This window comes from Staurois parvus, unplaced genomic scaffold (genome assembly GCF_062004578.1).
Source record: "Staurois parvus isolate SC_StPar_1 unplaced genomic scaffold, SC_StPar_1.0 ptg000362l, whole genome shotgun sequence".
NCBI lineage: Eukaryota > Metazoa > Chordata > Amphibia > Anura > Ranidae > Staurois > Staurois parvus.
In genome coordinates this window covers 12,348,703-12,371,995 of record NW_028318158.1, presented here as the reverse complement: position 1 = coordinate 12,371,995, position 23,293 = coordinate 12,348,703, and the positions used below count along the sequence as shown (strand labels likewise).

At 42.1% G+C, this 23,293-nt stretch overlaps 1 protein-coding gene across 1 annotated transcript in view; it reads right to left on the bottom strand.

Moving 5' to 3' along the window:
• The window catches only part of LOC149456446 (calpain-13-like), a 151,844-nt gene that overhangs the window by 62,106 nt on the left and 66,445 nt on the right, over positions 1-23,293 (bottom strand). Inside the window, exons 5-9 of the mRNA XM_089685120.1 lie at positions 21,121-21,254; positions 17,356-17,530; positions 13,345-13,419; positions 6,400-6,485; positions 875-949 (exon numbers count right to left, since the gene is read on the bottom strand). Coding sequence (XP_089541246.1) covers positions 875-949; positions 6,400-6,485; positions 13,345-13,419; positions 17,356-17,530; positions 21,121-21,254 — 545 coding nt within the window. The remainder of the gene's footprint in view (positions 1-874; positions 950-6,399; positions 6,486-13,344; positions 13,420-17,355; positions 17,531-21,120; positions 21,255-23,293) is intronic.

The following is a 23,293-nucleotide window of genomic DNA, read 5'->3' as shown; positions in this document are numbered from 1 at the left end:
TGTCTTTAAAAATACAGATCTACATTTTTGGAATGCATTTACAAGCATTTGTAAAAATATATGTTAAAATGATTTTTTTATATGTTAAAAAACATCTGAAAAATATATTTTTAAAAATATATTTTTTAAAATATATTCTTCAGATTTTTTTTAACATATAAAAAAGTCATTTTAACATGTATTTTTACACATTATTGTAAATGCATTCCAGAAATGTGGATGTGTTTTTTTAAAGACATACAGTATATTTGAAATGTATTTTTCAAAATATTTTTCATATATTTGTTAATAAAAACACATTTCAACATGCAGTGTGTATATATATATATATATATATATTTATATTTGAAATATATTGAATATGGCCAACATTGTAGCATTTCAAATATATGGCAATATATTTGGGAAGAATATTTTTAAAATATATTTCAACTATATTTTTCTTCCATGTGGGATACGACTTTTAGGCAGGAGGGGGGACAGATTTGGGATCCCGGAGTTTGGTTTTAAGTTCTGGTTCACACTGGATCTGACTTTTAAATTGTGTGACTTCGCTTTAAGTTTCACGATTTCAAAACCTCTTGTCAGTGTGATTTCAGGTATGATTTGGATAACATCTGTGCAACTTCCTGCACAGATGTCTATGCAAGTTGCACCTGAAATCTAGAAAAAAAAAAGTGCAGGGACCTTTTTTTCCAATGAGTGTGAAAACGCAAAGTTAGAGTCACACAGATTTGAACGGTTCCATTGCCGACAATAGGGTGCAAATAGTTGGAAACTGTCAAATTGCATGACAAGTCCCACCGATGTGAACCAGGGCTAAGGAAACATTTGGTCCACTTATCAAAATGGAAAAGGTAATAAGTAGACCTACCAGAATTCCCCATCGTTCCTTTCAACGTTGAGCCGTCTCCTTACTTCTGGTTGGACTCTATCCCATTGCGGGGAACTGAAAAAGGTCAAATGATGCGCTGAGCACAAAGTACATTCGTTCACCATTCACATCATCACATTGTGGGTATGAAGTAAAAAATATTTATGTTAGCACAAAGTGAAAATAAACTATAACTCCGCCGCTCCTAGGGAAGGGAATAATAAATGCTGTCACCAAGTTACCTAACTGCAATAATCGAAGAGCTCCATATACATGTGTAACCATTCAGGCAATCGCTACTTATGAAAGAATATCACTACATTGTCCATTCAGATAGATTCAGGTATTAGCCAGATGCTCATATTAAAACAAACATATTTATTTATATTATATTAACCCCTTCATTTCCAGATCATTTTTCCCATTTTTCAGCGATGTGATATTTTGACTGACAATTAACTCCAACTGTTCAACAAATTTTTATTTTTTGCCAGTTTTGGAAACAAAAGGATCCATTTCTTCATGAATTTCACATTCTGAGTTCAAATATAACAATGAAATTTGTCAATTGGCTCTAGTTTTTCTGTAAACGGAAAGTTTTCTACTATAGGCGTAATGACTACATAATGCACAATAATTATATAGAAAGATGTCTTTCCACAAATATAAAGCAAGTGATATTGACTACATAACAAAGCCTAAATGGCATAATATATTGCATAGGATTACCAAGAAAAATTATAGCCATAAGCTAAGTTGAATCATTTTAATACTTAGGATTCTCACTAGTTTTGTCTTCAGTTTGTGTCGGTTTTGCTTCTCTTGGCTTTTCTCTTGTATTCGAGGAAAGGGCTATCTCTTACAACTGTCCAGCAATAGTCAGCAAGCATTGATGGGCTCCATTTACCTTGATATCTTCTTTCCATAGCTGCAATGTCTTGATGGAAGCGCTCTCCGTGTTCATCACTCACTGCTCCACAGTTTGGTGGGAAAAAATCCAGATGCGAATGTAGAAAATGAATTTTTAGAGACACGTTGCAACCCAGATTTCTGTAAGTCTGGATGAGTTTTTCTACCACTTTCTTGTAGTCTGGTGTTTTATTGTTTCCAAGAAAATTTGATGTCACTGATACAAATGCTGTCCAGGCAGCCTTTTCCTTTCCACGCAACAGAGAAAGAAACTCATCATCATGAATAAGTTTACGAATCTGTGGCCCAACAAAGACTCCTTCATTTATTTTTGCAGCACTAAGTGCTGGAAATTTGCTAATCAGGTACTTGAAACCTGCTTTATTCTTGTCCATTGCCTTAACAAAGTTTTTCATTAATCCCAACTTGATGTGTAATGGAGGTAATAAGATCTTATTGCTGTCTACAAGTGCTGGATAGTTAACATTTTTTTCTCCAGGCTGCAATGACTGGCGTAATGGCCAGTCTCTTTTGGCATAGTGCATTTCTCTCGCACGACTGTCCCACTCACAGAGGAAGCAGCAGTACTTAGTATATCCACCATACGAACATCACTTGCTAGGAGATTCCACTGTTGTAGTCTTGACCCCAAAAGCTCTGCCTTGTTCTTGGGAAGATCCAGGTCTCTGATAAGATCGCTCAATTCCACTTGTGTAATGAGGTGTGGTTCAGTGGGTGTGGATGGAAGAAAGTCTGGGTCATGTGAGGTTGACGGTTGATGACTACACGCTTCAGGTTCTTCCTCACTTGACTCAACCACGAAGGATTCTGGTGCTTTAGGAATTGGTAGCCCCTCTCCATGAGGAACTGGACGTATTGCCGATGGAATATTTGGATAGTGCACAGATAACTTTTTCTTCTTATTTAGCCCTTTTGTTGGAGGCACCATACAAAAGTAACAATTACTAACATGATCTGTTGGCTCTCTCCAAATCATTGGCACAGCGAAAGGCATAGATGCCTTTTTTCCATTCAACCATTGCTCCAGTGCCGTCCCACAAGAATTGCAGCATATATGTGGTGCCCAGCTCTTGTCCTGGTCTCCTATCTTGCAGCCAAAATACAAGTTGTAGGCTTTCTTAATCATTCCTGTTATCCTCCTTTTTTGTGAGATAAAAGTTATTTCACCGCAGATATAGCAGAAATTATCTGCTTTATTCACACAAGTTCGAGGCATTACTGAGTAGCCTATATAAGCATAAAACGAAATGTAAAGACGCTGTCAAACTACAATCAGCTACAGATACTGCAGCTTTTATGCAGTGAAGTGATGCAATTAAAGGCTAATATTGCATCATCTCAGTATACATGCAATTTTCTATTGGTCGCCAGTATCAATTGCGCAATATGCAGCTGAAGTTGCATCATAATTTTGAATGGCTTACGTCATTAGATGGGTGAATATATCATGGAAACTAGAGCCAATCAACATTTTTTAGGGTCATTTTCATTTTCAGCACCCCAAAATTATGTAAGATTAGCTAATTTTATGCCCAAAACTTTTTACCTGTTGAACAGTGTAATGTACAGTAGGAAAGCCGAGAAGGCAGCAAGGGGAGGAGCAAAGTGTGACTTTATAGCAAAAGTCAAGATTTTCAAATAACTTGATTTGGTTAAAGTTTGGATCTGCTGATCATTTTGACATGTCTTTTTCAGTGACACTGACCTCTGGTTTAAATAATTAAAAGTTCTATTCAGGTATATATTCCTAACTCAAAAGGTTCTTTTTGCTCTCAGCCTCCTCCAAGTCTCCCATTTCCTTTTTTGCTGCTTCTTGTAATTTTTTTGGGGGGTCTTTAAGTATCAGACATTGTATCCACTACTGCAATTTGCTAATAATGAGATTTTATAAGATATGCCAGAACTTATAGTGTATATTTATTTTTACTTCGAACAGCCTGCAGTGAGATAAACAGTCATTCTGAGAAGACTCATTATTTCCACATCAAGAGCATCAATTACTTCCACTGGCAGCCATATAATTACATGAGGGGTGTGCAATATTTTCTCTGTTAATGGATTAGAAATATATCTGAGTTTAACTGCCATTAAAGGGGAACTATTGGGCATTTTGTGTCATTAGTGTAAGTTCACTAGAACATCATTTCGATTCACACTTCTCATCTTTTCTCCCTACTTGCTCAATCGTAGTTGTAGGATGCTATCACACACAAGTTATAGCTCTGCTCTCTAGTGGTAATTCCATGCATGATTGGCCAAGGTCCCCTTCACACGTGCATTTTTTAGGAAGGTTTTAAAGCCTAATGGAAACAGCAAATGCACAATTATAAGGTATACGTGCAGTTTCTTAGTGGACAAAAGATTTGCAATTTCTGTTAATTATACTTAAAGCGGAGCTCCACTCAAAAGAGGAAGTTCCACTTTAAGTCTTTGTCTCCCACTCCCCATTGAGGATCGGCACCCTTGAGGAGCATGCGGGGGGGGGGGGGGGGGTGCCCGAATTTGACAGATACTCGCTCCAACTTCAGCTGTGATCACCTAGGTTAATCAGAAGCAGAAGTTGTCTTCCCCCCTCCTTCCCTGTAGTCTTCTGGGACACGTGACAGGTCCCAGAAGACTAAGGGGCCATTCACAATGCACAGTGGGCACACGGCTGTGAAGCCGCAAGCTGTCACAGCCGGGTGCCCACACTGAAGATGCCAGCGCCAGGGATAGAAGATGGCCGGTGAAACCAGCTGTGGTGAGGACACCGCTGGACTGAGGGACAGGTAAGTGGCTGTATTTTAAAAGTTTTATTTTTTTTCTTCAGCTGGAACTCCGCTTTAACCACTTGCCCTCCAGAGGATTAACCCCCCATCCTGACCAGGCCATTTTTTGTGATACGGCGCTGCGTTACTTTGACTGACAATTGCTTGGTCATACAATGCTGAAATTTATGTACTTTTTCCCCCACAAATATAGCTTTCTATTGGTGGTATTTGATCACCTGTGCGCTTTTTATTTTTTGCGCTATAAACAAAAAAAGACCGACAATTTTGAAAACAAACCTATATTTCTGACTTTTTGCTATAAAACATATCCAGTAAATAAATTTAAAAAATCCAATTTCGTCATAAATTTGGGCCAAAATGTATTCTGCTACATGTCTTTGCTAAATAAAAATCCCAATATGTGTAAATTAATTGGTTTATGTGAAAGTTATAGCATCTACAAATGGCGGTACATATACTGGGATTTTTTTTTATACTAGTAATGGCGGCCATCAGTGATTTATAGCGGGACTGGAGGAGGCATTCTGACACTGGGTGGGAACTAACTGCCACTGACATCCCCAGTGACACTAATACAGTGATCAGTGCTAATAAAAAATCACTGACACTGTACTAATGACACTGGGCAGGAAGGGGTTAACGTTTGGGCAATCAAAGGGTTAACTGTGTGCTGTGTGTGTGTTTTACTAGAGAGGCATGCTGCTTTGTATGTCTCTGCTGTGCAGAGACATACAAAGCAGCATGTCATTTCTGGCAGGAGGGAGACTTGTTTTGTTTACACACAGGTCTCTCCCCTGTCAGCTTTGCACAGCGATCACCGGGTGCCACCGGGTGCCAGCAGGGAACCCAGTGATTGACATGCCTAGCCGACTATTGCGGCATGGGTAGGGTGGCGCGTGTGTGCCCCCTACCCGGAAATGCAAATCACGTATATATATATCTGCCACCCTGTAGCAGTAATTCTACTATAAGGCAGCGGACAAGCAGTTAATTTTATAAATATATATATATATATATATATATATACACATGCAAACCAGTACAGCACCAGCAGCCTCCTTGCTATGCTGATATTAGCCTGCATATTCCTCAGCATTTGAACATTTGGGGTGTGTTGAGAGGGGTTTCTGTAAAAACAGGGACCTTTTCCCCGCCTGGTGCTCATGAGGAGCTGCCAGGAAAGGGGGAAGGTATGCGCCACCTACCCACATCCCATACTGTATGTGGCAAGTTGATGTTCATCCACAACCAGGTGAACTGAACTGGACTGTTGACCATTAACCAGTTCAATGTGCAAGTAAAAGTATAAATGACAAAACTCATTGGGGAAAAGGGGTAGGCGGTACATACCATAAGTCTCCCCCCTTGCCTGCACCCCTTACTGGGCACCAAGGATGGCAAAGAACTCAGTGTCCATCAGCATCAGGCACAACTACTTTGGGAGGGGGACCCCCATCTTAGCTTTAGGTTAGGTCTAGGAGGGAGATCAAGTTTTTTTCTATGTTGTACATAAAACTAAATGTCATTCATGTCGTTTAACCTTCTTAGTGTTGAAATTGTATTCCCAGCAGATTCGATGGCAAACGCAGTCCAATTCTTCACCCATAATGTACATCTGAGATTCAACAGCAGTTGACAACATTCACCTGGCATACAGTAAATAGGGTGAAAGTGACTGTGGAATGCAGAGTGAATTCTATTGAAGCTCACTGGGGTGACTTACCCATTAGTTATTCAGTGTAGGGATTGTCCAATAAATCATTGTTACATATACTCCTCTGTTTTATGCAAATTCAAATAAAGGTACAATAATATTCATCTCACCGATCACTCCAGCGTCCATTCCATTCACCCTGACCCCAAGGATTCCATACTCGGACAATGTCCTCTGTTCTGTTTTTATATTTAATCTAGGGAACACAAACAATTATTCCAGGGTTACATTTAGGATAATATAGAAAATGTATTTTTTCATGTGAAGGTTACAGATGCTAAATAATATGTGTGACACTTCCAGTAATTATCTCTAACAGAGATCACAGTATTCCCTCTGACAATGTCTTCATTTGCTTTTCTTCCCAGAAGGATGATGCCGTCTTTGATCTGGCACCATCCAGTGTCACCATATACTTCATGGACTGAAATGCTGGCTCGTGGATATGTAAAAACTTGGTGGCGGTGCAATTTTTGAATGTGGTCACAAATGTCTGACACAGATCAGCCCCAACTGCAGCCTCTCGTCTTGTGTCTTGCTGCACAGTATGACCACTAGGGAGGAGAGAAATTATTTCTCCTGCTTGCAGCAGATTGATATTATTACATCAGCCTAAGCCACTCGACTGGGGTATTTGGACTGATTTGTAATTATCAAAATTAAAACTTTTTGGAAAAAAAGGATACTCTGTACTGAATTGTAAAGTTACTGAAATACCCACTTTAAAGTTGCAACCAAAAGCTTAATTTTTGGATGAAGACAAGAAGTCTAAGAGCCTTTGGCGAGTTCATTGACATTTGAGTAGCCTTTTTATTTTCTTTGTTTTATATTGTGCTAAAAAAAATAAAAATAAATACTTACATCTCCCGGAAAAAGCAGATGATGACCCACACATTACGTTTAATAAATAAATAAATAATCATTAATTTTAAAAATTAAACAAACACACACACTGTATGTATGTATGTATATATATATATATATATATATATATATATATATATATATATATATATATATATATATATATATAAATTTTATTCATTTATTCATAATTTTTTAAAATTACTATTTATTTATTTTGTAAACGGATTGTGTGGATCATCATCTGCTTTTGCCAGGAGATGGCAGTATTCTCATAGTATTTATAGATAATGTACAATATAAACACAAAAAAGTCTGTTGCTAAATATGATGACCGTGAAAAAGAACAACAGAAAGGATGCTTGAGGAAGATATGTTTGAAAATATAATTTGCTTTTATTAGTTTAACTTCAAAGTCTGGGGGCATTGCACAGAGCAATGCACTGCTGATTATAAACACACAAAACGGTGCTGTTTTCTGTGAGACGGCTGAAGGCATTATCATTTGGAGAGCAAGCCGTCTGTGTCTCCAAAGAAGTTTACATAACATATCGGTTTACCAGAATGCAAGGCTGTAAAGCGTTCGATCACGCCCAGTTTGGGTTTGACGAATTTTGAACAAGATTTGCCAAACCCTTGGTAAATTGAGCCTGGGCATATTAGTCCATCACATACCTTATAACCATCACACTGACACTTCCCGTACTCCTAACTAGGGCCAGTTCACACACCAGAAATGCATGTTCTATGTGTGGTTCCTGCACTGCATTCAAAACACATAGCCCTTGTGATCTTCAGCAGGTATCAGTGTTAATTTAATGACACCCCAAACCAGGGGCGGACTGACCATTTGGAAACTCGGGCACTGCCCGAGGGCCCGGGGTCAGTAGGGGGCCCCATGAGATGCCCCTGGTACCTTTTTCATAGGCTTTTTTGAGTTTGGGCAAGGACACAGGGGCCCCATGATCCCCTATTGCCCGGGGGCCCCATGAGTTGTCAGTCCACCCCTGCCCCAAACACAGGGCACAAATGCCATGCGTTTTCCTACAATGAATCTCATGGTAAAGTAGTACCATGCAATACTCTTGCTGTGTGATTTATAAAGTAGTGCATGCACTATTTTTGGTGTGAGCTGACGCGATTCAGCCCATTCAAATGAATAGGCTGAAATTGTACTACACACAGATCACTTTTGAATCGCTCTCTGCGTTCCTGTGCAATTCATGGTGTGAACTGGCCCGTACACTACAGTTATTTAAATTTCCAGTATCCACCAAAAATCCTTTTGAGGGGAAATGGAAATAATTAATGGGAATTGAAATAATCACCTTTCTGTTAAAGATACACAGACAAGTAAAAGAAAGATTACAATGGACCTAAATGACCTTGAAATATTGTTTTTCCCTTTTCTTTCCTTTGTGTTTACTTTTAAAATTGCTGTCAACTTTCCAAGATTTGGCTAACAATTTGCACATAGGAAAGGTATTTACCTTGAAAACATTTCAGCTTTGTTTAATTTATTATTGTCTCTGCGCAAACACATTTGTCATTTTGCCAAACCCACATTGGGCTCTGACATCGCTCTGAGCACAATGGGTGACTTTGGCACTGAAGCTAGCAAACTATTTTGTTTAGGTTGCCATTATTAAAACGTGGGAGAAATTGCTTTTGTAGTGAAGAAAAAGTCACACAAAGCATTCTATTTGTGTTGTAAAAGCCCTAAAGCACTTCTGTAAGGTGCATAACCAAACCTGCCCTAACTCTATGATCCTACAAACAGCATGGCATCTTAAAACAGAAGCTATTTCTATCATATCATCACTGCTAATAAGAATATTTCAAGAGGTTTTCTAGGAAACTCTTCCACTTGGAGGCCAGTATTAAGAATGCTGAACAAGTGACTTGAGTAGACTGTCCATGTCCAACCTGATTCCAATGGCATGATCTGAGGGGTCTGGATTCTTCACCCAAATCCTCCCAGTTCAATTTTTTCAAGCCCTGATTAAGGAAGGCTCTTATAATCTTTGAAACTGTTTAAAGGAAAACTTTACCTTTTAGTCCTTTAATGAATCCCTCCCCAAATTCCTGAGTGCTGCCCGCCTGGTATAATACTTACCCTCCCCCCAAGTCTAGTGATCTTTCCTCCTACACGTTGCCTTCAAAGTGTGCATGCGGGCCATGGCTCAGTTTATTCTATTGGTCAGCTCTACTCCAAGGAGCCCCTGGAGGCAGCTACTCATTATTATTATTACACAGTATTTATATAGCACCAACAGTTTGCTCAGCACTGTACATTACAATGGGAGACAATACATGAGAAAGTACAGTAACAATACAATAAAAAAAACACGAGGGGTTTGAGGGCCCTGCTCCTTGGAGCTTACAGTCTAGGAGGGAGCGGAGAGTGGTACAGAAGGAAATAGCTGTGGGGGATGGAGTGGTGGGGAGAGCGGAGGAGATCAGCAGTTAGGTGAGGGCGGGGTAGGCTTCTCTGAAGAGGTGGGTTCTCAGGGTGCGCCTAAAGGTGAGGAGGGTAGGTGACAGTCTGATGGATTGGAGTAGTGAATTCCAGAGGATGGGGGAAGCCCTGGAGAAGTCCTGGAGACGGGCATGAGAGGAGGAGACCAGGGAACTGAAGAGTAGGAGATCTTATGAGGAGCGGAGAGTGCGTTTTGGGTGGTAGATGGATATTAAATTGGTGATGTAGTTTGGGGCAGTGTTATGAACAGCTTTGTACGTCAATGTAAGTATTTTGAATTTTATGCGTTGGGCAATCGGAAGCCAGTGGAGGGATTTGCAGAGGGGGGTGGCGGATACGGAGCGGTTGGTAAGGTGGATGAGTCTGGCCGCAGAATTCAGGATACACTGAAGCCTGTGTTGGGGTAGGCCGGCGAGGAGGGAGTTACAGTAGTCAAGTCGTGATATGATAAGGGAGTGAATGAGTTGCTTTGTAGTTTCTGGGGTTAGGAACGTGCGTATTTTGGAGATGTTGCGGAGGTGGAGTCTGCATGAATTTGTCAGCGATTGGATCTGGGGCTGGAAAGACAGATTGGAGTCTAGAATGACACCTAGTACTCTGGCATGCGGGGTGGGGCTGACGGTGGCATTGTTGGTCCTGATGGAGAGGTCAGGGGGGGGGGCACAGGCTGGGGGGAAAACTAGGAGCTCGGTTTTGGCAAGGTTTAATATGAGGAAGTGGAGTGACATCCAGTCTGATATGTCGTTCAGAAGGCTAATGATAGAGAGATAGATTTGCGTGTCGTCGGCATAGACATAGTAGTTGAAGCCGTGGGAGTGTATCAGTTGACCAAGGGAGGAGGTGTAGATGGAGAAGAGAAGGGGCCCGAGGACAGAACCTTGGGGGACCCCAGCAGAGAGGGGGAGTGAGGGGGAGGTGGCAGCATTATAGGTAACACTGAAGGAGCGTTGTGATAGATAGGAAGAGAGCCAGGAGAGAGCGGAGTCTCTGAGGCCAAAAGAGTATAGTCTTTTGAGGAGGAGGGGGTGGTAGACCGTGTCGAAAGCCGCAGAGAGGTCGAGGAGTAGTAGCACTGAGTAGTGGCCATTGGCTCTGGCGGTTAGCAGGTCGTTGGTGAGTTTGAGTAGGGCGGTTTCGGTGGAGTGTAGGCAGGAGAAAAGGAAATATTGCTCAAGTAAGTATTATCCCAGATGGGTTGCACTCAAGGAGCTGGGGGGTTATTAAGAGACAACTTCCCTAATGGTCAGGTTGTTCTTTCTGAAAACTGCTTGTGGACTATAATTTTTTCCCCAAAATTTTTAGAATACCTCTACACATAGCCTAAACACAATCCCTATGTATGGGAGCTGCCTACTCAAAAAGAAACCCCCAAAAATCTCCATACAGCCCCAAGACTTTCAACCCAGTCAAGGGATCCGGAACTCCACCACAACATTTATCTTTCAGGTTTTGTATTACTGACAGTGTTCTTAACCTATCAGAACAGCAATCAATGGACAATCTTTCCAATAAGGACAGAAACACATTTTTACTTTCATATGGAAGAGTTTGACCCCCCCCCAATAGGGTAAACTTTAGAGTCAACATTAAAGTGGAACTTTAACCACTTGCCTACAGGGCACTTATACCCCCTTCCTGCCCAGGCCAATTTCCAGCTTTAAGCGCTGTCACACTTTGAATGACGCGGACATGCAACTGCGCGGACATGCAACACTGTACCCATATGAAATTTTTATCATTTTTTTGTGACAGATAGAGATTTCTTTTGGTGGTATTTAATCACCTCTGGGTTTTTTATTTTTTCTTAAACAAACCAAAAACCACAGAAAATTTTGAAAAAAAAAATGTTTTTTCTTAGTTTTTGTTATAAAATTTTGTAAATAAGTGATTTTTCTCCTTCACTGATGTGCGCTAATGAGGCTGCACTGATGGGCACTGGTAGGTGGCACTGATGGGCATTGACAGGCATCACTGATGGGCACTGAAAGGCAGCACTGATACATGGCACTAATAGGCAGCACTGATAGGCGGCACTGACTGGCACTGATAGGCAGAACTGACTGGCATTTATAGGCGGCACTGACTGGCACTGATAGGCAGCACTGACTGGCATTGATAGGCGGCACTGACTGGCACTGATAGGTGGTACTGATTGGCAGCACTGATAGTTGGCACTGATAGGTGGCACTGAAAGGCAGCTCAGATGGGCACTGATATGTGGCATTGATGTGCACTGATATGTGGCACTGATGGGCACTGGCACGAGGCACTGACATAAGGCACTGATGGACGCTGACAGGTGGCACTGCTGGGGCTACACTGATCATCAGGGCACACTGATCATCAGTGCCCTGATGATCTGTGTAGATGTTCCCTCCGCTGATTACCAGCTCTCCTCTCGGCATTTCCGTGTTTACATGTGATCAGCTGTGATTGGACACAGCTGATCACATGACCGAGCCGACATCTTCGGCTCTTTCTGGGATCGGTGACCCGCTGTGTCCGAGGGACACAGCGCACCGCCGATCGTCACGCTGCGCGCTCCCTGAGCTGCGCATGTGCAGTGAGAATGGGAGGACGTCATATGACGTCCTCCAAGAACGAGATAACCGCCTTACGCCCGTCATATTACTATATGGCGGGCGGGAGGTGGTTAAACAGACAATTAAGTCCTGCTAGATTACTTCAGGTTGGCCCATTAGACAGGTATAGATATGAAACACATTAAAAATAAGTGCCTATAATGTTTAAAACAAGTAGTACTCTGTCCCACCCTGCTCTGCACATGCTCAGTTGCTCTCTATTTTTAGGCACTGTAGGCAATGTGCCGAATTTGTAGCAGCAGATCTGTTGACAGCCTAAAGATTTATTGCTGCTCAGGACACTGGGCTTCAGCAAAATGGCAGCCTCCAGCAAGAAGAAACTGGAACAATGCTGGTGGCAATTCACAGTACACACTAAATTTGGTAGCAAACTTTTTAATGTGGAATGTATGTTTCTTGCTAAAAAACTATTTTTTTTATATCACATTCCTATGGGTACATTTCTCCTTTAATCAAAAGCTCAAAAAGTATGCAATAGGTTCTATGGCTTCAAAACTTATTTGCTCAACAAAACAGAGAAAACATATATGATAAGGCTGCTCACTTAAAACAAAGCTGCCCTTTGGCGGATACCCAGAATATGATTAAAGACATAAATAAATATAACATGAGACCCAGACCAAATGGTGAAGGAGTCCAAGTAGCTTTATTGATTAGCATATGATCAGAAAAAAACATCCATCGCATTTCAGGGACCCATAGTACTCCCTTTCATCAGGCCTTAAATATCACATATGGTTAGAGGACTCAAAGAGGCCGATATAACAAGCATTTGGTAATTAAGAAGCGATGTATGAAGTATCTCCAGATTTAGTGACAGGTGTCTCATTGCTGGTTTTCTAAAGCATTCACTGCCCAGTTATTAGAAGGACACACAGAATCAGGGGCGGACTGACAACTCATGGGGCCCTGGGCAATAGGGGATCATGGGGCCCCTGTGTCCTTGCCCAAACTCAAAAAAGCCTATGAAAAAGGTACCAGGGGCATCTCATGGGGCCCCCTACCAAACCGGGGCCCTCGGGCAGTGCCCGAGTTTCCAAATGGTCAGTCCGCCCCTGCACAGAATATTGAAACCAGGAATCAACCAAATGTTATAAAGGCTGAATTACCTGTAATCCATCCGTAACTGTGTAGGCGTGGCCTTGTACGAGTCCATTCTGCAATTCTATATTTCCAGTATGAAGCTAAAACAAAACACAATTTGGAAATTTAATTATTTAAAAGACCACTGGCTGAAAGAGTGATATGTATTGTGATAATTCCTTAACCACTTGCCTACCAGGCACTTATACCCCCTTATTTACCAGGCCAATTTTCAGCTTTCAGCGCTGCCGCACTTTGATTGACAATTGCGCGGTCATGCAACATTGTACCCATATGAAATTTTGATCATTTTTTTCTCACAAATAGAGCTTTCTTTAGGTGGTATTTAATCGCCACTGGGCGCTTTACTTTTTGCGCTATAAATAAAAAAAGTGCAAAAAATTTGAAAAAAAAAAAGTTTCTTTGTTTCTATTATAAAATTTTTCAAACAGGTATTTTCTCTCCTTCACTGATGTGTGTTGATGAGGCAGCACTGATGGGCACTGATAGGCGGCACTGATGGGCACTGATAGGCAGCACTAAAGGGCACTGATAGGCAGTACTAATGAGGTGGCACGGATAGGCGGCACTGATAGACAGCACTAATGAGGTGTCACGGATAGGCGGCACTAATATGCAGCACTGATAGGTGACACTGATGATGGGTACTGATAGACGGCACTGACTGGCATCACTGCTGGGCACTGACTGGCGGCACTGACTGGCACAACCCCTGGGCACTGACTGGTGGCACTGACTGGCAGCACTGCTGGGCTGCACTGGTGGGTGGCACTGGTGGGCAGCACTGGTGGGTGGGCACAGCTGGGTGGCACTGGTGGGCACAAGTGGGTGGGCACAGGTGGGTGGCACTGCTGGGCACAGGTAGGTGGCACTGCTGGGCACAGGTAGGTGGCACTGCAGAGTGGCACAGGTGGGTGCACTGCTGGGCACAGGTGGGTGATCTGCTGGGCACAGGTGGTGGGTGCACTGCTGGGCACAGGTGGGTGGCACTTCTGGGCACAGGTGGGTGCACTGCTGGGCACAGGTGGGTGATCTGCTGGGCACAGGTGGTGGGTGCACTGCTGGGCACAGGTGGGTGATCTGCTGGGCACAGGTGGGCGGAGCTAGTGGGCGCACTGCTGGGCACAGGTGGGCGGAACTTGCGGGTGGCACTGCTGGGCACCGATCATCAGGGCACTGATCATCAGTGCCCTGATGATCGGTGCCAATCCCCGCTCTGACAACTGCCGGTTCTCGGCAGTACTTTCCTCACGATCTGACAGCGTGAGGAAAGTGCAGCCGAGAACCGGCACTTGCATTTCCCTCTGATGAACGTGTCATTGGACACCGCTGATCACGTGGTAAAAGGCCGCTGTGATTGGCCTTTTACCACATCACGTGATCAGCTGTGTCCGTAGGACACAGCGATCACGGAGATCGCCGGGTGCGCGCCCCCTGGGGCGCGCAGGAGAGCGCGTTCTGGGAGGACGTCATATGACGTCCACTCAGAACTGGCCGGCCGCAGTGCAGCCGTCATTCGGCTATCTGCGGTCGGCAACTAGTTAAGGCTGGCCATACATTGTACAACTTTCTTGAGAATCTTGCTTTAGATTTACCAACAACCATATAATATGAGGTCAAACCTAAACAACACTTTCAGTTGTATCCAATGAGGCAGGCCCTTGCACTACATAGTTGAAGGTAAATCTAAAGGAAATTGTAAGAAATTTGTATAGTGTATGGCCTGCCTTAGTTACTATGTTCTGCAGCATTTCATTATAAACTCATCTCCATTACAGTTATCTCTTAGTCCCCCTACAAAGTCCCACAAATATTTGTTTATCCTAATCCACCTAATGCAGCTTCCTGTTATGGTGTGGCAATGGTTCTGCACTGCTCCTGAATTCAGAGAAGAGTTGTCACTCTCATGTAGACTGTGGGGTTGATTTACTAAAGGCAAATAGACTGTGCACCATACAAGGTGCAGTTGCACTTTGCAAGTGCAATAGCTCCAGAGCTTTGTAAATGAGATATTCACTTTGCAAGGAATACCCAATTACGTGCCTGGAAAATTGAAAAAAAAAAAAACACTCTTGCTTGCACATAATTGGATGATGGAAGTAAGCAGAGCTTCTGTTCATTTATTAAGCTCTGGAAGAATTGCTCTTGCAGAGTGTAACTGCACTTTGCAAAGTGCACAGTCTATTTGCCTCTAGTAAATTAACCCCTGTGTCTGCTTGTACTACAATGGGATAGAAAGATGTTGTAGGGGATGTGGCTTTCAGCATTGCCACTGCTGATCCTATAGTAGAGGTACTGCTACAGGGTAGCATGGCTGCGCAAAATCACGTATATATATATATATATATATATATATATATATATATATATATATACATACACGTGATTTGCATTTCCGGGTAGGGGGCACATGTGCTGGCTGCCCTACCTGTGCCGCCATTGGCGGCTAGGGATGTCAATCACAAGGTCCCGGCTGGAAATTCCCCGCCAAGAACCGGCGATTGCCATATAAAACTGACATGGGAGAGACCCGTGTGTAAACAATACAAGTCTCTCTCCTGCCAGCAAGGACATGCTGCTTTGTATTTCTCTGCACAGCAGAGAAATACAAAGCAGCATGTCTCTGTCGTAAAACAACACACAGTACACACAGTAAAGCACACACAGCACACCTAACCCTTTAATTGCCCAAAAGTTAACCCCTTCCTACCCAATGTCATTAGCACTGATCACTGTATTAGTGTCACTGGGGATGTCAGTGGCAGTTAGTTGCCACCCAGTGTCAGAATGCCCACCGCAGTCCCGCTATAAGTTGCTGATCTCCGCCATTACTAGTATTTAAAAAAAAAAAATTCCAGTATATACACCGCCATTTGTAGAAGCTAGAACTTTCACGTAAACCAATTAATTTACACATATTGGGATTTTTTTTTTAGCAAAGACATGTAGCAGAATACATTTTGGCCTAATTTATGATGAAATTAGATTTTTTAAATTTTTTTACTGGACATGTTTTATAGCAAAAAGTAAAAAATATAGTTTTTTTTCAAAATTGTCACTTTTTTTATAACGCAAAAAATAAAAAACGCACAGGTGATCAAATACCCCCGAAAGAAAGCTCTATTTGTGGGAAAAAAATTATGTAAATTTCATTTGGGTGCAGCATTGCATGACCGCGCAATTGTCAGTTAAAGTGACAGCACCGTTTTGTACAAAATGGCCTGGTCAGAAAGGGGGGGAGGGTAAATCCTCTGGAGGGCAAGTGGTTAAATAAAGTGCATATGAGACTTCTACAAGCTTTAACCAGAGCTCTGCTGAACACTGATAGAAGTCACTAGACTCCTCTAACTGCTGATGAAAAAAGGTATTTAGCAGTTTATATTTACTAAAATAATTGCATTTACATGTTCTGTGTACTGCAGGAGGCCAGATATACTGAATACAGGGTCCGGGGTTAGTAACACTTTAAGGTGGAAGTAAAGCTTGTAATTGTAATGTGCTTATGTTGTACTTCTGTATTTATAATGACTAAAGAGTATAATTATAAAGCTGTGTGTGTAACTTTCACCAAACATTCACTAGTGGTGAATCGTTGTCAGGGGCGGACTAACAACTCATCGGGCCCCTGGGCAATAGAGGATCATGGGGCCCCTGTGTCCTTGCCCAAACTCAATAAAGCCTATGAAAAAGGTACCAGGGGCATCTCATGGGGCCCCCTACTGACCCTGGGCCCTCGGGCAGTGCCTGAGTTTCCAAATGGTCGGTCCGCCCCTGATCGTTGTTGTTATATATCCTTACTTAGTGTACAAAGCTTTTTAAAAAAACTGACAGACAATACCAATTTGGGTTGTCTCAGTGACTTGACAAAGTGAGCAATGTCAGTGTTTCTGGAAGAGCTCATTACTGCCACCAAGGTGGAACTAAGTGGCCCAATCCTTGCCCAGATGGTGGGCATTGGGCGCTGGTTTGGGATGTTCATGGTTGCCCTCATCTGAGATGAGAAGTGTTCTACTTACATTTCCTGGAGTTGTACATCCCATGAGTGATCCAGATCTTGCAGCTGCTAGGACAATATCACGAAGGTCTGGAGGGGGTTTGGATAAGTCAAAATCAAGCTGCACCCCTCCAGTGAAATCCACCATTGCCTCCGAGATAAACCCCCAGTGCAGATTCTGATAGGAGCCACGTAACCTGTTGGGGTACACAGAGAAATATTACAGGTCTATAAACAAGAACAGAAATGTCACCAAATGCAATTAAATACTGAAAAGCACAGTGACATGCAATACACCACAGCAGCTACAGACCAGGAGCGGACTGACCACTTGGAAACTCGGGCACTGTCCGAGGGCCCGGGGTCAGTAGGGGGCCCCATGAGATGCCCCTGGTACCTTTTTCATAGGCTTTTTTGAGTTTGGGCAAGGACACATGGGCTCCATAATCCCCTATTGCCCGGGGGCCCCATGAGTTGTCAGTCTGCCCCTGACTGTGAATGTAGCTCCCAGATGTATTACCTCAATGTATCCCAAAATTGAGAATTAGACACACTGGCAATCAAACACTATATCATACGAAATACGTCAAGTCCATGATGGTACCATCGAATACTCTGATGAACAATTTTGCTGAATTTTTAGATGAACATTCAAATGAGATTTTACAGGTGTATGGCTACCTTAAAGTGTTACTAAACCCACAACAGTAAAATCAGTCTGTACATGCGATAAAGCATGCTTGACTCACTGTGGAACCTAAGGGGTTTATCCTCAGCATTGTGTAAAAAGGCTGTTTGATCCTGTCTTCTCTGATCCTCCCCTTCTTCCATGGTCTTCGACTCATCTTCTGAGAACACTCTGCACATTCTTAGTTTAGTGTGTGTATGTGCTAGAGAGTTTTTTTTCCTTTGGGAGAGTGCATGTGATCAACACAGGACCAATCAGCGCTATCCAGAAAGAGGGTCAGGAGTTATGCAACCTCATAAGGCAGTCAGAGGAGAATGAAAACTCCTCCTACAAGCTATAACCAGTGCTCAGCTAGACACTGATAGAAGTCACAAGACTGCTATATACTGCTGATGAGAAAAGGTATTTAGCAGTTTATATTTACTAAAATCCATGATCCCCTATTGCCCTGGGGCCCCTTGAGTTGTCAGTCGGCCCCTGCTACAGACGCACAGTTCTTGCAAACCAGATTTGCCGTACATGCTTCCTTTATGTGGTCTATGTGTTTACTTTACCTTAGGGAGGCCACTGCCATTACAAAACAGGAAATAATAGATGTAAACATCTTGTTTCACCTATCAAAAGTCTTGTGGGGAATGGGTGCTACAAATGTTTAGAAGCATTCTGGCGCATTTTGCTCAGTTCTAACAGCAACCAATTACATTCCCCCTTTAGAGCACTCAGCGGACTGATGAAAGTGGAGATGGTTTAGTATGGACATAAATGGCTCAATCCTGCTCCTAATTTACTGGCCCCATGTGTGTGCTTGGGAAGTAAATTACATATAAGATGCTATCTGTCTGTAGCAACACAAATATAGATTTATTAAAGATGAATTCATGGTATGGATAGTTTTTCATAGTTATACTGGTCTAGTTTAGACCAATATTATTATGCATATCAAGCTTCCAGGGGAATCCCACAGGTATCGTACATGCATATTTACGTTGGTCCAAGCTATTTAAAAATTTCCATACCTGGAATTTTTCTTTAACTGTTGATGTTGCCAGTTGAGCCATTGTTTTTCCACTTCCTTTAAAAGGCAAAGCAGTCCCGCAAAAGTGCCAGTTACAGAGGATACACCAAAGGATAAACCAAAACCACTGATATAGGTACTTACAACGGTAAGCTTTTATTTATGTGGTTTAAAGTGGATGCAAACCCTTACATATTCCTAGTGCAGTCATATACTTCCTGCAGTCCTCTCTTCTCACTATCCATTCAAAGTGCTGAATTCAAAAGCTTGTCTGAGGGTTCAGAAAAAAGGGGGTGAGGAGCTGAAGTTGTCAGAAGAGATTCATGCTGATAGCAGAGAAACAAAGCAATAGACAGAAATGACACTTAAAGTGGTTGTAAGACTCAAGGTTTTTTACCTATATGTATTCTATGCATGAAGGTAAAAAACTGTCTGTGTGCAGTGGCCCCCCCAGCACCCTCAATCCTTACCTGAGCCTCCTCCGATCCAGGGATGTTCTCAACAGTCACTGCCTCATTGGCTGAGACAGCAGCAGGAGCCCATTGAGGAGATGTGTGTTTTATGGATGCATAGAGCAGCGGCTCGGGGACGAGCAAACAGCAATGCCCCCAGGGTAAGCGGCTTTCCCTGGAGGCACTGTTTGAGGGGGAGGAGCCATGAGCACTGCAAAACCACATCACAGAGCAGGTAAGTAAAGACGTGTTTGTTATTAAAAAAAAAATGAAGCTTTAGTGTCACTTTAAGCTCTTCATTGAAACAAGTACACTATAAAGGAATACGATGTGATCATATTTCATATCTGAGGCTTACATCCTCTTTAAATTTTTTCTAAATAAAAACTGCTGCTGTAACTGCTTAAGGCTCTGTTCACACCTATACTGTTTGCTTTTTGTCCATTTTGCAGTGCTTTTCGCAGTTCGTTTTGTGTTTTTCTACAGGCGTTTTTAGTGCATTTTGTGTTTTGCTCAGCTTCTTTTTTTTTTTAGTGGAATTTGTTTTTGCTTAATAAAAATTAAAAATGCAAAATGCAGCAAAAATGTGTCATAAACCGCACCAACATGCATTTTACCATCCATTGAACTCTATTATAGCAAAAAAGCTGATTTTTGCTTTTAAAAAAATCTCTGACCCTTTCCAAAAACGCAGCAGCTCAAAAAAGCATAGATGTGAACATGTTCCATAGGAAACCATGTTAAATGGACTGTAGTGCGTTTCTGCAAAAAGTTAGAAAACTGGAAAACGCATTGGCGTGAACAGAGCCTAAAAAATGTTGCTGGAGTTGAAACTTAAACTGAATATAATAAATCCATTTAAAACTAAATGTCCATCTAAGGCTGCCCAGAGATAACTATTTTTTTTTCAATCAGCCAGCTGAGTCACCCATCCACAGCCTGGTGGTTGAGGAATCCTTCCCACTGTGCCATTGTATTCTGACATGTGGACTCCTCTGCTGTTAGAACAACACCTGTTCGGCAAATGTTGATTGTTAGATAGACTTCTGTTGAGTGGGAATGACCCTACAATGGATCCATCTATGGACAGCATTGATTGTTAGATAGACTTCTTTTGAGTGGGAATGACCCTACAATGGATCCATCTATGGACAGCATTGATTGTTAGATAGACTTCTTTTGAGTGGGAATGACCCTACAATGGATCCATCTATGGACAGCATTGATTGTTAGATAGACTTCTGTTGAGTGGGAATGACCCTACAATGGATCCATCTATGGACAGCATTGATTGTTAGATAGACTTCTGTTGAGTGGGAATGACCCTACAATGAATCCATCTATGGACAGCATTGATTGTTAGATAGACTTCTGTTGAGTGGGAATGACCCTACAATGGATCCATCTATGGACAGCATTGATTGTTAGATAGACTTCTGTTGAGTGGGAATGACCCTACAATGGATCCATCCATTGACAGCTTAAGGCTACTCAGTTCACAGGTTGACAGCCTAGTGTTAAAGAGGATCACTGTGGACTGCTTTTATAGGTCCTGGGGATACTTTGGTCACAGTTATTAGACACATTTTGACTTTTTAAATGTTGTTATTATATCAGTAAAATTAGTTATACTTGGCATAGGCTTTCTCCAGAAGTGACGGCCAGAATTCATTGCTGCTCCTAGGCTGAACAGACAAGTATCTTCCATTAAGTAAAGGTAGACGGTCATCGACCACCACATCCACCCATTCTCCATACTGCCAGAACTGCAAGAGAGAAAAGGCCAGTCCAATTCAGCACACAAGGGAAGTATGCTACTATATAACAGTTATTTAATAAAGTCATACAAAAAAAAAACCATAGGCCACAATATTCAGAAGGTTAAAGGGCAAAAAAACAAGTTATACTCTATCTAATAGACTAAAGCCAAAACTTTTTTTTTGCTGTTTTAAATTATTCCCAGACCATAAAGGGATCAAGGGGCACTCCTGTTCCTGTGATAACTTTTTATAGGAGAAGCTACAATACATTTTTAGAGATTTCATTTTTCTTTTTTGAAGTGTCTCTGGGACAGAAAGTAAAGGGAAATCTCCCGAACAGGACAGGCAGCAAAAATAAATCAACAGCAGTGTTTACCCTTCCCTACAATATCCCCCCCATAAAAGGCTATACATACACATAAAGAGACCCTGTCTCCAACTTTAAGAATTGCAGACAAAAGTACAGATATTTGGGTATTTTAAGGCTAGTTTCACACTATTTCAGCTCTGCAAGCCGCATTTGCTCAGTCACGACAGCCCATTCATTTAAATGGGTTGCCATGTCTGCTTTTCATGCAGGAAAAATGTTTCTGCTCCACTTTTAATCTGCAGTGGTAATTAAAGCATCATGTGATTTCCCAGCGGTTCCCACATCTGCAAACTTACTGCATTTTTAGATGCGTGGGGGTGTCATTAAGAACAAATGGCAGCCCCATGCGTCTGTAAAGAGCAGTGAGTTTTGGCTGCAAGTGCGGGAGCAGCTGAGATTCCCACACCCTCAACCACCCACAATAGTGTGAACCTAGCCTTAATGCTTACTTGCAGCTTTTTTCTTTCTATAAATGATTTTGTTTTATATCACATGCTACGTTCCTCTAAACTTACTGTGCATACTCCTGGAAAATCCAATTCCCTAGCACATTGTTTTCCATCCTTGCAAGTTATAACCCTCTCCTCTTCTGGTAGTGTCTAAATATTCTCTGTGCTGGCCCAGCTCCTCTGCCTCTCCTCTCACTACATAACCTTTTATGCAGAAACTAGATGATGAGTGAAGTGGAATACAATAGAGTGTATCAAAGCTGCAAGACATTTTGGTGTGCTTCCTGAAAGTGCACCAAAACCGCAGGACTAAGTCTATGGGAAAGTGTGCTTAACCCGCACAAAATAAAAAAACGCAGGTTAGCTGCACTTTATCAAAAACGCAATGGGGCAGTGTGAAGCTGCCCTTAAGCAGCAGCTCTGAGTCTACTGGTGCTGCTGACGTCACATCTAAAGTGATGGCACTCAGCAGCTGTCTCAGGATGTTAAATGTACATATAATGTTATAGGAAAATTGTTGGTGAAGAAAATGGTCTGGTGACAGGGTCTCTTTAGAACAGGTTTTCCCAAACTTTTTTTCAGTCAAGGTATCCTTTAAATTTCTGCTCAACCCTCTATTCTAAAATGTAAAAAACGAAATGAATCGTTTTACATAATGCAGCAGCATCCACACATGTAGAACACCTAACATTAGAGGTGATTTATCCATTTGCAGACTGGTACTGACTAGTCTTCCAGTGTTTCTCTTCTCACTCACGCATCTAATGTGACCCCAGTGCTGATGGAGAAGGGCAGGAGGGGCAAAACAAAGATACAGTGCAGGCGCCATAGGTGTTCCTTATCAACCGGAGAGGTCATCAGTCATTAGGACGCCAGTGGTTGGCCTGTGTGTTGCCCAACGTTGTAATGCTGCACAGTGAAAACCCGTGTTTTTTGTAACAAAAAAGACAGCCTTGATCCACTCTCCAGCATGTTGACAATGTTTAGGCATTTTCACATGACACTTCTGAAAAACCCCGATGGCACCCCAGGATGCCACAGCAGTTTGGTTGACAAGGTTTGGTTGCTTTAGAGGCATGAGATGGCTGTAGTGGCTAAAATTACAGGGCAAAAATCTTTTTTCTTTTTTTTTTCATGCATTTTTTATTGGGTCTGATTGAGTATGGTTTCATCCAGTGAGTTTTGGTACAATTTTAAGTTAACATTTTAATAAATGACATATTTAT